Below are 15,177 nucleotides of genomic sequence, written 5' to 3'. Positions count from 1 at the left end.
CATCCTGAAAGGATCACAAGGAATCCTTTGAGGTTGTTCACCAAACACTGCATTTGCAGTGGCTCCTCTGGGACCACTCCCAGGCATCACATCACCATCAGCTCCAGATGGAACTGGCTCTCACTGAGCACCTACTATGGGTCAGGCAGTAAGACAAGCAGCATCACAGAGTCATCCCATTCCCGTAATTGTGAAGTGTTTCAATCCTGCAGTATTAAAACAAGTTTAAATTGATAGCTATTACTTAGCACTCTAAAAAGTGAGCTCAGATGACATATATGACGGATTATGTGTTATCCCACTCCAATTTTTTAAAAAAGGAAAAGATTCTGTGTGATTTCACACTGTACTAATTTTTCTAATAGGCAGAAGGAAAGGCAATCATTTAGTTGTGACAATATCATAATCCTACCCATGAACCACAGTAAAAGAATATTTCACAAAATCATCTTGTTCAAAAGGCGGTTTTCCTTTATGGTGATAGAAAAAGGTATTTGTTTAGTTCTGAGCATTGTAACTGATTCCAATGTTCTGCAAGGAGGAGAAAAAATATTTTCTGTTGCCTCATAGTAATAACCATATAAGCATAATGTATGTGTATTGGAAAGAAAGAGCAGACAATTGAATAAACTGCCATCATATTTGCTTTCCTGTCATCAGCCAGGCCATCAAGTCTGTATGTGGGCCTATCTCAGGAGTGCGTCAGGCATTTTTACTTAGCAGGAAGCACTATACCATAGTGTGCAAGTCCCAAACCAGTACTGATTTTTCCTTCTCTTTATATCTGCTTCTCTACCCTGACCCTTATCTAGAAAGGGAAAAGAGGCTAGTAGATACTAAGAAAATCAAATTATTGCATAAGAAATAGTTGTTTTCTTCCTGAATTAGGCAGTAGAAACAACCCTACAATATTTATTTTCTGAACTTGTAAATTCATTGAAAAGATCATATTTAGACATCTCAGGCTGAGAAGTCCAGTCCTGATTTGGCTGAATGAAGGGTATTATTAGAGGTACGAGTTGGAGCCAGTCTATGGAAAAGCAGGTGGGATTGGGGGTGGGGAGGAAAGGAGCAATGGTGGGGAGAAGAGAGCTAGAGATGGGACTTGCTTTCACAGCAAATGGGATCTTCCCTTTAGAATAGTAACCTACTGGTCGAGGCCTTGCATATGGTCAAATTCAAAGTATGGGCATCAGGAATAATTAAAAAGCACTCAAAGTATATATTCTCTCTCCCACCTGTTTATCTTCTACCTTTATCTTGCTATTCTTCACCTAGCAATTGGTACTCCTGCTGTGAACCTCAGCTCAGACATTAGTATGTCCAAGACATTCAGCCTGCTTCCTCCACTCTCCCCAGCCTTGGGCAGGAGCCCCTTCATGACTCCTGAAACACCTTCTGCCCACTTCTTATTAGAGAAGGAGGAGATATCTCTGCCCCTGAAATGGGGAATAACAGCTATGAAGGACCTTTTCCTCTATTTTCATTCCTATCCCCCTTTGCTTGGTAGAATCTGCTTGATTGATGATACCACAGTGCACTGTGGGCGGGGACACTGTGTCTGAAGTGACTTGCATTTACCAATGCCCCTTCTTCATCTACTGCTAGATGTGACAAGCTGGCTCTTCTTGCCTACGCATCGGTTTGGCTAAGTGGATGTAAGAGTCTGCCCCACATTCCTCTCTATTCCTGTCACGCTCCACCAGGATGCTGAGATTTCCTATGGGCTACAGGGGTACTTTAGAAGCTCAGGCCTTAGCCAGGCCCCCTGATTCAGCTTAGGGCAGCCCTACATTTAGCCTCATTGGGTACTTGCCCATCTGGCACTTTGTTCCATGTTGGCAATTGATTCTTGTATCTACAGTTCTTTTGTCAGGAAAATGCAAAGGGAAGTATAAGTGGGTAGGTTCTAGCACCTAACTATATCCCAAATCTCTAACACTCCTATCTTTGCACTTCCAACAATACACTGTAAATATCTGTCTCCCTCATTAGATGGTAAGTTCCCTGAAAAACTATTATTGATCTTATATCCCCAATGCTTAGTACAATGTCCGATACATAGTAGGTGCTGACAAACTGTTGAATGGATGAATGAATGGATAAATGAGCTTGGCCATCCTTGGACCTACTTCATTGACCCACTCCTGGCCACTCTGCCCCTGTTTCTATCAGGTAGTCCCCTGACCATTCCCTACATAAGCTCTGGGTGACCCACCTCTATGTTCAACCTGGCTCAACATCCACATTCTCTATTAAGCCTTTTCTAGCTAATTCTGCCCACATTCATTTTTTTTTCTAAATGCCTTTTGCACAATTTAGTACTTTGTTATACTCTGTTTTAAGCATGCTAGAGTTATGTTCTTAACTAGGCTATGTAAGTCCTGAGTGTTGGTGGACCTCTTCCATGAAACATCATCAGGTAGGGCAAAGTTTGAGAACAGAGAACTGCTCTCTAGTCTCCCTACCTTGAATGAGATGGGGGAAGTCATTTACTTTCCTTAGGCCTCAGTTTCCTCTTCTATGAAAATGAGGGAATAATCATCTCTTTGTGTGTGTCATGAGTATTATAAGGAACAAAATAAAAATACAATGGCATCTGCAAAAACCTTATACACAATCAATGCCTCTTTGAATGTAGAATAGAGTTTGGATCAGCAGAGACCCTAATAAATGCTTGGAGATTTATTTGATGATGATGATGATGTCACCTACAGGCATCTCATTTTAATGAAGGTTTGGTTGTTCTTACTCTAACTCTAAGGATTATTATTATTTGCAATGATAAAAGAATGATCCAGTACCTTTACTCCTATTCCAAGGAGGGTCAGCAGACTGAAAATGTTTGAAAAATATTACTAGGGAATCTCTTGGAATGTGGTTTTGCAATTTATAAATGTTTACAAATTTATATTTCTTAAAATGAATTCTTGTTTATTAGGGATATCTTAATCTGTTTGGGCTGCTATCGCAAGTTACTATAGATGAGTGGCTTAAAAACAAAGATTTATTGCTCACAATTCTGGAAGCCGTAAAGTCCAAGATCAAGGCACCAGCAGATCTGTTGTCAGGGGAGGGCCTGCTTCCTGATTCATAGACAACCATCTCCTCACTGTGTCCTCTTATGATGGAAGGGATAAGGGAGCTCTCTGGGGTCCTCTTTAAAGGACCCTAATCCCATTCATGTGAGCTTCACTCTCATGACCTAATCAATCTCCTAAAGACCCCACCTCCAAATGCCATCACCTTGGGGATTAAGATTTCAACATATAAATCTGAAAGGATACAAACATTTAGTCTCCAGCAAGGGAGTTATAATCCAACACAAGAATTATCAACAATTCCATCCTTATCTATTCCCCTACTATTACTTACTTGTAACAATATCTTAAGTTGAATTTTGATCTCAGTATAAGCTTACACAGAAAGTCGGGCAGGACTTATGATCCCCATTTCATGAGTGAGAACTCAGAAGTTTAGTAAACTTGAAAGTCAGAGGGCCTGGAAGCCACTGAGTCAGGACCACAGGGCTCACATGGTGTGAAGGTTCAATTCTCTTTATAGTAAGATAAGGCGAAGAGGTGAGATCTCAAGGCCTGATTTATAGGTAAAACAAAGGCTGTTTAATATTTATTCTTTGGGGCATTTAGATTTGGTAGGATAAGAGGTTTAAACTTCGTTTCCAAATGAAATTCCCAGGTTATTTTTCAAGGGTTTATATACATCATATCTATTTGCTCTGGTCCCTGTTACGGGGAGTTCTGTGATTAGTGATGAATATTCAGATTATCTGTGCTGCCAATTGAATTTTTCAGTCAACTTGTTTTGCATAGTATTAACTTCAGTAAAGAAAATCTCCAAATATACTAGGTTAGTAAATAACTTTTCACACTGTGTGTTTAGAAATTGTGACTTAACAACATTTTAAGATTTTTTTTAAAGCTTTTATTTATTTATTTATTCATGAGAGACAGAGAGAGAAAGAAGCAGAGACACAGAGGGAGAAGCAGACTCCATGCAGGGAGCCCGACGTGGGACTTGATCCCAGACCCCGGGATCATGCCCTGAATCAAATGCAGGTGCTCAACCACTGAGCAACCCAGGCATCCCAACATTTTAAGATTTAAAAAAAAAAAAAAAAGCTTTACATTTTGATGTCGTAGTTCCTGATCCCCACCCCACCCCCAGGCCTTTCCCAGTGGAGGGGAGGGCAAGATATGTTCCAGGACCCCCAGTGGATGCCTGAAACCATGAAGAGTACTAAACCCTGGATAGACTATTTTCTTCTATGCATATAATACCTATGATAAAGTTTAATATATAAATTAGGCACAGTCAGAGATTAATAACAATGACTAATAATGAAATAGAACAACTATAACAATATACTGTAATAAAAGCTATGTGAATGTGGCCTCTGTCTCTCTCAAAATATTGTACTACGCTGTACTCACCCTTATTCTTCTTGTGAGATGTGAGATGATAAAATGCCTACAAGGTGAGATGAAGTGAGGGGAATGATAGAGGCACAGTGAAGTAAAGTTAGGCTACTAGTGACCTTCTGACGATTCGTCAGAAGGAGGAGCATCTCCCAGACAGCTGTTGTCTGCAGGTAATCGAAACTGCGGAAAGTGAAACTGCAGATAAGGATATTTAGTTCAAAGCCCAAAGTAACAAAAATCAGGCCAAATTTAGGAAAATCACAGAGCAGATTCTTTGAAGGGAATTATGTTTTGTAGTATCACTGACTTCAGTGGCTGAAGAAATAGATTTTATTATATAGAGAGAATATTTTATATACTGTAAGATTCCCTAAGACCTGTTATATGGGGGTTTTGTAAGCAATTTTAAAGCAGCACATAAAAATATTTTTTACAGTGCAGTTCAAAGTACAAATATAGGACGTGATCATTTTCTTTGCCTTAGAAATTATATGTAAGAATCTAATAACAGGGATCCCTGGGTGGCGCAGCGGTTTGGCGCCTGCCTTTGGCCCAGGGCGCAATCCTGGAGACCCGGGATCGAATCCCACGTCGGGCTCCCGGTGCATGGAGCCTGCTTCTCCCTCTGCCTGTGTCTCTGCCTGTCTCTCTCTCTCTGTGTGACTATCATAAAAAAAAAAAAAAGAATCTAATAATATAAAAGTTAAACTAAGCCCATGCATAGATACATGAAGGAAAGGGAAAGTTTAATAACCTTTAGCTGAATTAATTAACATTATACCCCATGTTGTGTGAAAAGGTAATCATTCCTACTCAGTGTATTTCTAAGACTCAAATTCTGAGTGTAATGGCCTAAATAAACATACAGATCTGAGCTGTCTGATATGATAGCTGCTGGAAACATGTGGCTATTGAAATTAAAACCTGATAAAATTTATTTTTTATTTATTTATTTTTTAAAGCCTGATAAAATTTAAAAGTCAGCTCCTCATTTGGTCTTGCCACATGCATGTGCTCAAAAGCCATACATGGCTTGTGGTGACTATATTAGAGAGGACGTCTTGCAGAAAGTTCTATTAGCAACCCTTCCTGCTAATAGTATCAGCTAACTAGATTAACAAGGATTTCATATGCATGTGGGGGAAAGGTCAGCCAATTATTCCAAATTAGCATGCCCCTCCATGATATTTCCAAATGCTTTTATTGTTATACACACACACACACACACACACACACACACACATCTGAGTCTTGATCATCATAAATCAACGTATCTTTATGTCTTCCATAGTCACTGCTTTAATATTGGTGAAACAAACTTTGAACCTGCTACTTGAGTGAGAGTGTGAGATAATGAATAACTTAAAATAATTCTCACTATTGCAACAACAGATTTTTCATTGAGGAGCATAACATTTTTGAATGCTTGGTACTTTATTTAAACACACATATATACAAGGACGTCAAAGGGAAACTGCACAGTTGAGCACATTGGCTGCATGCATTGGGAGGATAGGCAGATTCTGGTTTTATAGGATGAAATTTGGGTTGAAAAATAGGCAAAGACCGTAGAGCAAGTTTCATTTCCCATCACCACATAGAAGGGTCATCCAGCCTGTCAAACATAAGAAGCAAAGCATGTAAGAGAAGTGTCCCAACTTCTTGGGAGGTTTTCAAAAGTGAGACATTCAGTTCTGAACCAAAAGATGATCAGAAACGGTTGAAAAGTCTCTTGTTGGCATTCTAAACAGAAGGTCATGTGCAATATCAGAGCGAAAGACAGTGGCATAATATGCAAAGACCCAGCTGCGTAACTTTCACTCATGTTCATGGGAGTCTCAGGCAAATCTCAGAGGGAGTATTTAAAAGGCTCTGTATTTATCAAAGGAGCTGAAGAACTCTGCAATACTTCTGAAGATCAAAATCACACAAAATGGTAACAAGGAAGTTAATGTTACTCAACTCTGAATACGCTTCTTTTGTTTTCCTGCAAGGCTTTTTATGTAGTTAGATGCGATTTTTATAAAGAACCCTTTTTAATAAAATAGTATTCACAGGCAACCTCAAGGCTGTCAACTTTTGCCTCCTCCAAACCGTACATGATTGAGACTGTCCATCAGGGTGCAATTAACACTATTTCATGCACCTACCATGGGACTTCAAGCCACAAAACAAAGAGTAGCAGCAAGGTTGTTAAGTCTGGATGGTTCCTTTTCTTACCCGAAGTACGTAAGGTTTACCCTAAACTTTTTACCATGGTAAACCTCACACGTCTGTCAATGAAAGCTTCAAGGCATCTATTGTTCAAATAATCAATAATAATCTTTATGGATTAAAATTAGGATTAAAAATCATCCTTATGAATTTTCCACCTGCTTCCCTTCCATTTGCTGTTTAAATCTGGTTGATACTTCTAGAGACAAGAGCACTGGGGTTTTATTCCAGTCCAAATCGTTGTTTCCTTCAGAGAAAACACACCTGACAACTCTAGACCTGTACCTTTGCCCTGGCTGGCCATTTCACAAGACAACAGAGGGATGGTGGGAGGGGAAAGTAAGTGGCTCAGCAGGTCACCCCACTTGTTCTCCAAGGAGAACCTCTATGAAGAGTGACACGCCAGTCACACTGCCTGAGCAAGAGTTCTAGTGACCTCTTCTGGGGAACCTGGTTCTTGACATTGTCAAGCTCTGGGTTTAAGGCAGACAAGTTCCCACAGAAATGGATGAACTATGTGCCCTGTGATCTTCCTCAGGGCAGAGGCAGGAGGCATAGGAGAGAAGGGCCAGGAAGTTATGAAAATGGAGGAGAATCAGGCCGCTTTCCAGCAGCTCTCGTTGCTCATTGTCCAATGTTTCACACCAGCTGTTGGTAGGCACCTCTTCCCAAGACAAGTCCACATTCCAAGAAAGCCCCCAAGGTCACAGACAAGTCCCTAGGAATATTATGTCCTTAACATTCATTCCTTGAATGCAATAAGTCATTATGTGATACTTAGCTTCAAATATGTCAAAAAGGAAACAATAGATACCCCTTTCACACCCCACCACCAAGATTTCATCTATGAAATGAGGAAGACTAGAGTAAGACCCATGAGTGACACTTGCAGGACATCTAGACACTCCAAATACTGTATGAAAACGAAAGATTCCCCTGGCTAATGATGGACTGTTGGTCATTTCAATGTAGAGATGAGAATTTAGTCCGTGTTCTCTCAATTCTAATCTGGTTAGAAAATCTATATAGTCTTTTCTGATTTAAAATTTTCAAAGGAGCACAAAATAATACCCCACAGAAATTTAGAGGTTTACAAATTATTACATGAAAAGAAAGGCCCTAGGGACACCTGGGTGGCTCAGCGGTTAAGCGTCTGCCTTTGGCTCAGGGCATGATCCTGGAGTCCCGGGATCGGGATCGAGTCCCATATTGGGCTTCCTGCATGGAGGCTGCTTCTCCCTCTGCCTATGTCTCTGCCTCTCTCTCTCTCTCTCTCTCTCTCTCTCTCTCTTTCTCTCTGTGTCTCTCATGAATAAAAAAATAAAATCTTTTAAAAAAAAAGAAAGAAAGAAAGAAAGAAAAAGAAAATTAAGGCCCTCACTGCCCTGCTCCATCTCCATTTCTGCCCAAATGCTACCTGATCTGGAAGACCCATTCCAATCTCCCCACCCCTCATCCCCCTCTACCCCTGCCACTAAGCAGCCCTCTGCAATTTCCCTCTCCTGTGCCATCCATCCTGAGCTCTGCAACAATGTCCCCACACAAGCCTTTCATACCTAGTTCTGGGAACGTTTTCTGTGCTTTCTCTCATCAAGAGGTCTGAAATCAGTGTCTCAGGGCTAGATCGTTTTCCATACCTAAAAAAAGAAAAAGAAAAAGAAAAAGAAAATCTTTAAAGCAAATATGAAATAGTCATAAAAAGAAAAATATTTAGAAAAAAGGAAGATAGTGTCCTACGTAGTTGATCATCTGCTAACACGTAATCTAGGTGTATGAAGCAGACTTTATCAGAAATATGATTTCAAATTATATATAATTTTGCTTAAATAACAATGTAGCAGATTATTTGAACCAATCAAAATTCCTAGTCAAATCCTTGCCTTTTCATACTACCACAAACAATACATAGACTTTTATAACTAAGTGACAGGAAATAAAAATGCATCACAGTATGATTTTAAATGTTTCCATAATTAGTTAATTGGCTATAGTTCTGATGATATACAGCAGTTTAAGCCTCAACAAAGAGACCAGATGATATTTTGGAAATAGCCCTAGGGAAAAAAATCAGCAGACAGCAGCTCCAGACCCACCTGTGTCTTTGAATCTCAGTTTTCTCATTTGTAAAAATAAAATCATAACTCATGCTTAAATTGGAGTCTTTGTGGAAATCCAATGTGAGTCACAATGTTTTCAAAGCGACAGAGTAAAACACAAATGCAAGTTATTACTAGTGAAATGCACCCATTCTTACAGAAAGTAACAACCCTTGGTCCTACGTTTTCCATATTCATTTAGGGTACCAAAAGCTAACAGCCTTCTCTCATGCTGTGATTTTAATCTGCCCTGTGAATATAAGGGAATCTCATGGATCCCTGGAAAGACCATGGAATCTTACTGGTCTTTTTTCTCCTGCAGCAGGATGTGGATAGGACTATATGCAAGGGTGAACGCAAGGGTGGTATATGCTACTTGCTCCAGGTAAATAAGTACACTGGTCTTTCTCGGTTTCTTTCTCTCTCTCTCTCTCTCTCTCTTTCTGCTGAAGTGTCTGACAAGTCTCTACGAAGTTATATTTTTCCCTTTCTCAGAAAAGGCTTGCATACCAGAAGCCACACTGTTCACAAATGAAAAACTAGCCTGGATTGTACGTGTAGTTACCACATACAGCAAAACAAAGCTATCAGAAGGTACACCTCCAACTGCCTATCAAGTATGATTAAATCTAAATTTGGGAGGAAGATTTCCTATTATTGCTCCTTTGCTGGGACTTAAGGAAGCAAAAACAGACTGCGCCCCCCATCATTTGTAAGATTTCCTCCAGATTTTCTGGAGTTGTGGTATCAAACCCTTAGTCTAAACTGCTGCTTATACCTATTTATTGTGTCCATCAGTTGATTTTATTCATCTTAAAACTCTTGAAGAGCCTTAACTCATTATCTCCACCATGCTCCCGTGAACAGAGCTAGCTACTATTTTCTCCAGTTTACTGGAGAAATTTAGAATAGCAGGATCTGTGGTCATAGAGTGGCACCCAGGACAGCACTGTTCGCTATTCTTCTTCTCTACTTACTTCTGGATTATCCTTCTTCCCCACTAGGCTTTAACTGTCAAAGATAAAGTCTCCAGGGAAAAAATTCTCAAACCTGGCTTCACATTAGTATCAGCTGGGAAGCTTTTAAAACCCAGGTCCCCCCAACCCTACCCCAATGTTCTGATTGAATGGGTCAGGGCTGTAGTCCAGCACTAATATATTTTAAAAGCTCCCCAGGTGATTCCAGTGTGTGACCAGGATGGAGAAAGATTAACCTAGGGCTGAGTTTCTCCACCTTGGCACCACATATGACACTTTAGGCTAGAAAATTCTTTGTTATAGAGGCCGGCCTAGGCATTGCAGGATGTTTAGAGCATAAGGTGAGTACCAGTCGAGAACCACTGATTTAGGAAACTGTAAAAGCCACGTGGTAGATCCACGCTCTAGAAGAAATGATGCAGCTTTCAGAAGCAACAGACTGGGAACATACAGCTTAAAAACGTGGACTGAGGGATGCCTGGGTGGCTCAGCAGTTGAGCGTCTGCCTTTAGCTTAGGGCATGATCCCAGAGTCCTGAGATAGAATCCCACATCGGGCTCCCCTCTAGGAGCCTGCTTCTCTCTCTGCCTATGTCTCTGCCTCTCTGTCTCTCATAAATAAATAAAATCTTTTTTTAAAAAAATGGACTGAGTAGAAAAAGAGAGCAAAGAGAATGATATCAGACCACCATTCGTGCCAAATGAAAACATATGCTCACAAATGACACCATAACTTTTAAATACAACCATGTGCATATGATTGGGTGTGTGAGATGATAAGGCAATGAGAGTACAGAATGGAGACAATGGGTGCCAATGATAAGCCTCTGGTGAATTCTAAGAAGGAATTTATGTGAAAATGAGGTAGGAAACTCTGATTCAGAATCAACACATTCCCACCTATCCTGAATCTCTTCCCATGAAACTCAAGCCCCTTTCCCTTTATTTTTTCCTCATCAAAGATACTGGAGATCACACTGGATGCTGACGGGAGTGACCACGTCCGAGGAAAATCAGTGGGAGTGCTCCAATTTCATCACCCCTAAAAAGAAAAACCTTCATAAAATGTTCTTAGATTCATGACCTGTAAAATGGAGATAATTATACCCATTTCAAGGCTTTGAGGTAAAGACAAAATGAACGCCTAGGGAAACATTTTGAAATGCTAATGCTTTATACAATGATAAAGCTTTATAGCAATCTACTGGGTTATAACCGACTAACCAACGGGGTTTTTCCTACATAAATGACAATTTTTTTTTATTTGAACAAGTTCTTTTATCTGCTCTATATGACAGCATAAGCAAGAATTTGAAGCAATTAACTTTCTGAGAAGTCTACTTGGATATAAAACATTATTGCCTTTTTGCTCATTAAAACGAACAGACTTCCAGGTTTACAAATCAATACTATTTAATTCAGCATTTTATGTATTTCTGATTCTCTGTAAACAGAGACTTTTTCAAAAGCTTTTTAGGATGTCATACCCCTTTTTGATGAAACACGAAAAAAAAAACTTATTTAAGAAATGTAAATTCTCCCCATTTTGAATCCTTCCCAACTATTCCCTGACTTACAAATAGTAAAAAGTGTGGTAAAAGCAAAAACAAACAATAACAGTTTACAAAACGTAATTTAGACATTTTTAACATTAATGTTTTTAAAGGGCTCTCCTTTCTTAGCCTATTAAGCTAAGGCGAATGTCTTAATTAGACATTAAATGACTTAAAACTAAGATGAACCAATTGGAAACAAATTTTAAATTCTATATTACAGTTTGGATGTGATTTTTTTTTGCATAAATATTTGATGTTGAGAGTGAAAACATGGCATTCAATTTTAGTTTTCTGAGGGCTCAGAATAAAGTTTACAATTTTTCAAATTCCATGTAATCCCTGGGTTTATCCCAGAGTGACTAGTTTCTCCTTAACAAACCACCAAGTGGGCACTTCCTTCTCAAAACTCAACCTGCCACAAGATGGGGAAAGTCTATACTTCAGATCAACTGTTTTCATGCTAAGTCTCAATTATCTCCAGGATTTTAAAGTAAAGGACTGAGACTGAAAAAACAAACAAACAAAAGAAAACAAAACACTGCACAGAAGAAAAGAGCTCTGTTTGTCTTTTCTTAAATATTGTCTTTCAATTTGTTCTGGGCAGCTTGGAAAATCTGGCAATGTCTTTGGCAACCCAGCTGTTTGCTGGTTGGCGGTGGTGATTGCAGCTCCTAGACACTCAGCTCACCCTTCTCCCTACAGCACTTCTCTGGAGCTCCTGACCTATTTTAGGGGGTCCTTTCCCATCCAGATTTCCAAACAGTCCCCCCAACTGCTCTAAGAACAACAACAACAAAAAAAAAGAGCAGGGAGTGAGGGGGACAAGATCGCCAGCCACACAGCCTAGGGGACCTAAATCTGGGGGGGGTGGGGGTCACGATTTTGTAACTATAGTCGCAGAGGGAAAGCGTTCAGGGCTCTGGGCAATTGTTCACGGAGAACTGAGTTCGTGCCTGGTACCGTGCTGCCCAGGGGTCCAAGCAAGAAAAAAGAACCCTGGTCCCTGTCCTTGGACATCCCCAGGATCTCGGGTTTGGGGCCAGGGCGCTCCGGGCGTCGGTCCCCAGGAGCCCACCCACCTCTGCCTGGTGATGAGGTTGATGTAGTGTCGCAGCGCTGAGTAGTATCTGGCCATGTCCTCCGCCGGCGCGTCCTCCCCGGGGTTGTCCGGCTTGGAGGGGTACGCCTCGGCCAGCGCGCCCAGGCACACGAGCAGCGACAGGGCGAGGGTCAGTCCGGAGGGCCCCAGGCGCTTGCTCCCCAGCATCTGCGGGCACAGGGGGCGCAGCGGGGAGAGCGGGGCTGGAGGACGCACGCCTGGACCCTCCCGCCCGGGTGTCCCGCGCTCGGCCCAGTCCCAGGCCCCGAGAGGCAGCTGAGCCCCGCGCTGAGGGCGACACCCGCCCGCCCCGAGGGGTCCGCGGGGGCCGCGCGCAACCAGGGGCGCCGCGCCAGGGCCGGGGGCGCCGGCTCAGACACTTTAAAGGACAGACGGAGAAGTTCCTCCCGGTGGGGTCGAGGTCCCGGCGCTTTCCCACCCTCTTTCCCAAACTCCTGTCGGAGGAGAAAAGTTTCTTCTCGCGGCCTGTCCTGCTGCAAGAGAGACCGTCCTGGCTGATTCCTCTGGGGGTGACAGTTTGGGGCAGCGCGGCGAGAACTGCTCTCCCGGCAGGCGATCTCGGGATCCCAAGGACCCGGAGGAGGCCGGGCGCTTCCGAGCCCCGGGGATGCTTCGAAGGCTCGGGGCGGGGGCGGGGGCGGGGGCGGGGGCGGGGGCGGGGGCGGGGGGGCGCGGCCCGGGAAGCCTCCTTCCAGGCGGCCACCCCCGAGGGAAGTGCGAGCTGCCCGGGGCGGGGGCGGGGGCTGGGGTCGTGTCCCCCTGCAAATGCTCCAAGAGGCAGCCCCGAGGGACCGCGCGTGAAGTGCAGTCGGAAAGGACCAGAAGGAGCGAGCGCAGTTCAGCCTCCGGGAGCCGCCGCCGCGCGTCGGGGCCCGAGAGGACGGAGCGCGGCGCGCAGGGGCGGGGGAGCGGGGCGCGACCCCGGAGCTCCCCCGAGGGCGAGGCGGCGCCGGTCCCCGCTGCTCCCGCCCCAGGGGAGCGGGTCCCGCACTCACGGTGGCGGGCGTGGCCGGGCGGCGAGGGCTGTGCGGTCCCGGGCGCCTGTCCGAGGGGTGAGCGCCGGCGGACGCGGTGCGGAGAGCGGGGCGCAACAGGGCTTTTATGGCGCTCCCTCGCGGCGGCAGGAGGGGCCTCGGGCGGTCACGCTCGGCGACTCCCACCCCGCCGCCTCCCGCCCCCGACTGGCGGGGGCGGCGGGGAGGGGGGCGGCGGGGAGGGGGGCGAAGCCGCAGGCGCGCGAGCCGCGTCCTGGAGCCGCCCCCCCCAGCTCCTCCACCCCCGCCCTGCAGGGGCCCGGGCAGGTGAGAGCGGCGCCCGCCACCCCGTCCAGTCCCGCTGGAGATGGGAGCAGCCCAGACCGTGTGTGTCGCCCGTCCCCGGGACCGCCAACCGGCTGGGCGCCAGCGTGGGGGACGCGCCTCCTCCTCCGGTGGAGCATCCCCGGGACGCCCGCCGCAGCGCCGCGGGGCAGCAGCCCGGAGCGCGGACAACTCCGTGCACCGAGCTCCCTGCGCGGAACCCGGGGTCTTAGAATGGGGTCCTGCGGCTCCGGGCCCTGCCCCCGGTGTCTTTCGCGAGCGGATCAGCCCACCCCAAGTACTCGCCCCAACGCGGGGCTCCGGCGCCATCAGGGCTGAAGGGTGGCGCTTGCAAAGTCTTCCGAGGCGGGACGCGGTAACCCACCTGCCCGCGCTGCCGGGGAGCGGCGCTTCGACGGCCTGCAGACCCGTCCACGCGCCATCCCGGGGAAGGGCGGCCAAAGCTCCCGGGTAGTTCAAAGAACGGGAACTTCTCCTTTATTTGTTAGCCCTGGGATAGTTACAGACCTGTTCATTGACGTTGATGGAGGATGTGGGTTCTGATTGAAATGAAACAGGTAAAAGAAAAAAAATCATTAATTGGCATGAATATGAAAGATTCAATAAACCTTTTTTTTTTTTTTTTTACAGGAACAGGATTTTGTATCTTAAAAGTTACCTGAATATTCCTAGAACTTCAACTCTCTCTCAAAAAAAAAAAAAAAAAGGCACGTCAGGAGATTAAAGTGTTAAGGTACAAGCTATTTTAATGTTAAAATCACAAGTGATTCTGTTAAACTGAGCGCTTTTGTGCTGTTTCCACCGCACTGAATTAAATATCAATTACGGTGTGGCTGGCTCTGCACTCGGGTGTTCTCTCCCATTCCCTCTCTCTCTCTCTCTCTCTCTGGGTGTGTGTGTGTGTGTGTGTGTACGCACGTGAGACATTTTGAAGACCACATCCCTTTCACTTAGGTGAATGCTTCTCTTTCCATATTGCACAAAAATATGACAGGGACACATATTGCAGGTCTCTCAGAGTTGCTCCAGGGAACTTGGTCTGGTAAAGTTAGAACAAAGCACCGTTTCACTTCGAGCTCTTTCTTGATAAGAGGAAAAGCTCAGTGCACTTGTCAATAATCTTATTTTTAGAGTGTATCACAGATGCCCTTCAGGTTACACCTTAGAAGAAGTCATTGAATTTGAGAGAAATTACTTGTAAGGAGATGCACCATTCTGGGGGAGGGAGGCGGGGACTGGGGACATCTGATTGGTTTAGCTTACAATCACACCACTGGTATCCGAAAGGAAGAGCTGATTCTCAGGATCAGCATTTAGAGGCTAACACATAGCACACCAAGGGCCCGACATGTATCCTCCCATCCATATCCCTTCCTTCCAGTGCCAACAGCACCCCCTGGCCTGGGGCTCGGAGTATTCCAACTCTTCTCTCAAGACTTCACTCCATTCATTGC

At 44.5% G+C, this 15,177-nt stretch overlaps 1 protein-coding gene across 2 annotated transcripts; it reads right to left on the bottom strand.

Annotated features, from left to right (window-relative positions):
* Nucleotides 1–5,857: 5,857 nt before the first annotated feature.
* On the bottom strand, nucleotides 5,858–14,159 carry NPY (neuropeptide Y). Of its 2 annotated transcripts, none has more exons than XM_041728060.1 (4): nucleotides 14,088–14,159; nucleotides 12,364–12,551; nucleotides 8,213–8,293; nucleotides 5,858–6,057 (listed from the first exon to the last, which is right to left on the bottom strand). In XM_041728060.1, exons 2-4 carry the CDS (start codon nucleotides 12,549–12,551, stop codon nucleotides 6,033–6,035), a joined length of 294 nt encoding a protein of 97 aa, XP_041583994.1. In that variant the 5' UTR covers nucleotides 14,088–14,159; the 3' UTR covers nucleotides 5,858–6,032. The 2 variants fall into 2 exon arrangements, with proteins under 2 accessions (XP_041583994.1, XP_041583995.1); XM_041728061.1 differs by lacking the exon at nucleotides 14,088–14,159 and adding an exon at nucleotides 13,400–13,524.
* Between the last annotated feature and the right edge of the window lie 1,018 nt (nucleotides 14,160–15,177).

Source organism: Vulpes lagopus, chromosome 13 (genome assembly GCF_018345385.1).
Source record: "Vulpes lagopus strain Blue_001 chromosome 13, ASM1834538v1, whole genome shotgun sequence".
Classification (NCBI taxonomy): Eukaryota; Metazoa; Chordata; class Mammalia; order Carnivora; family Canidae; genus Vulpes; species Vulpes lagopus.
The sequence above is the reverse complement of the archived record's forward strand: the minus strand, read 5'-3'. Positions and strand labels throughout refer to the sequence as shown.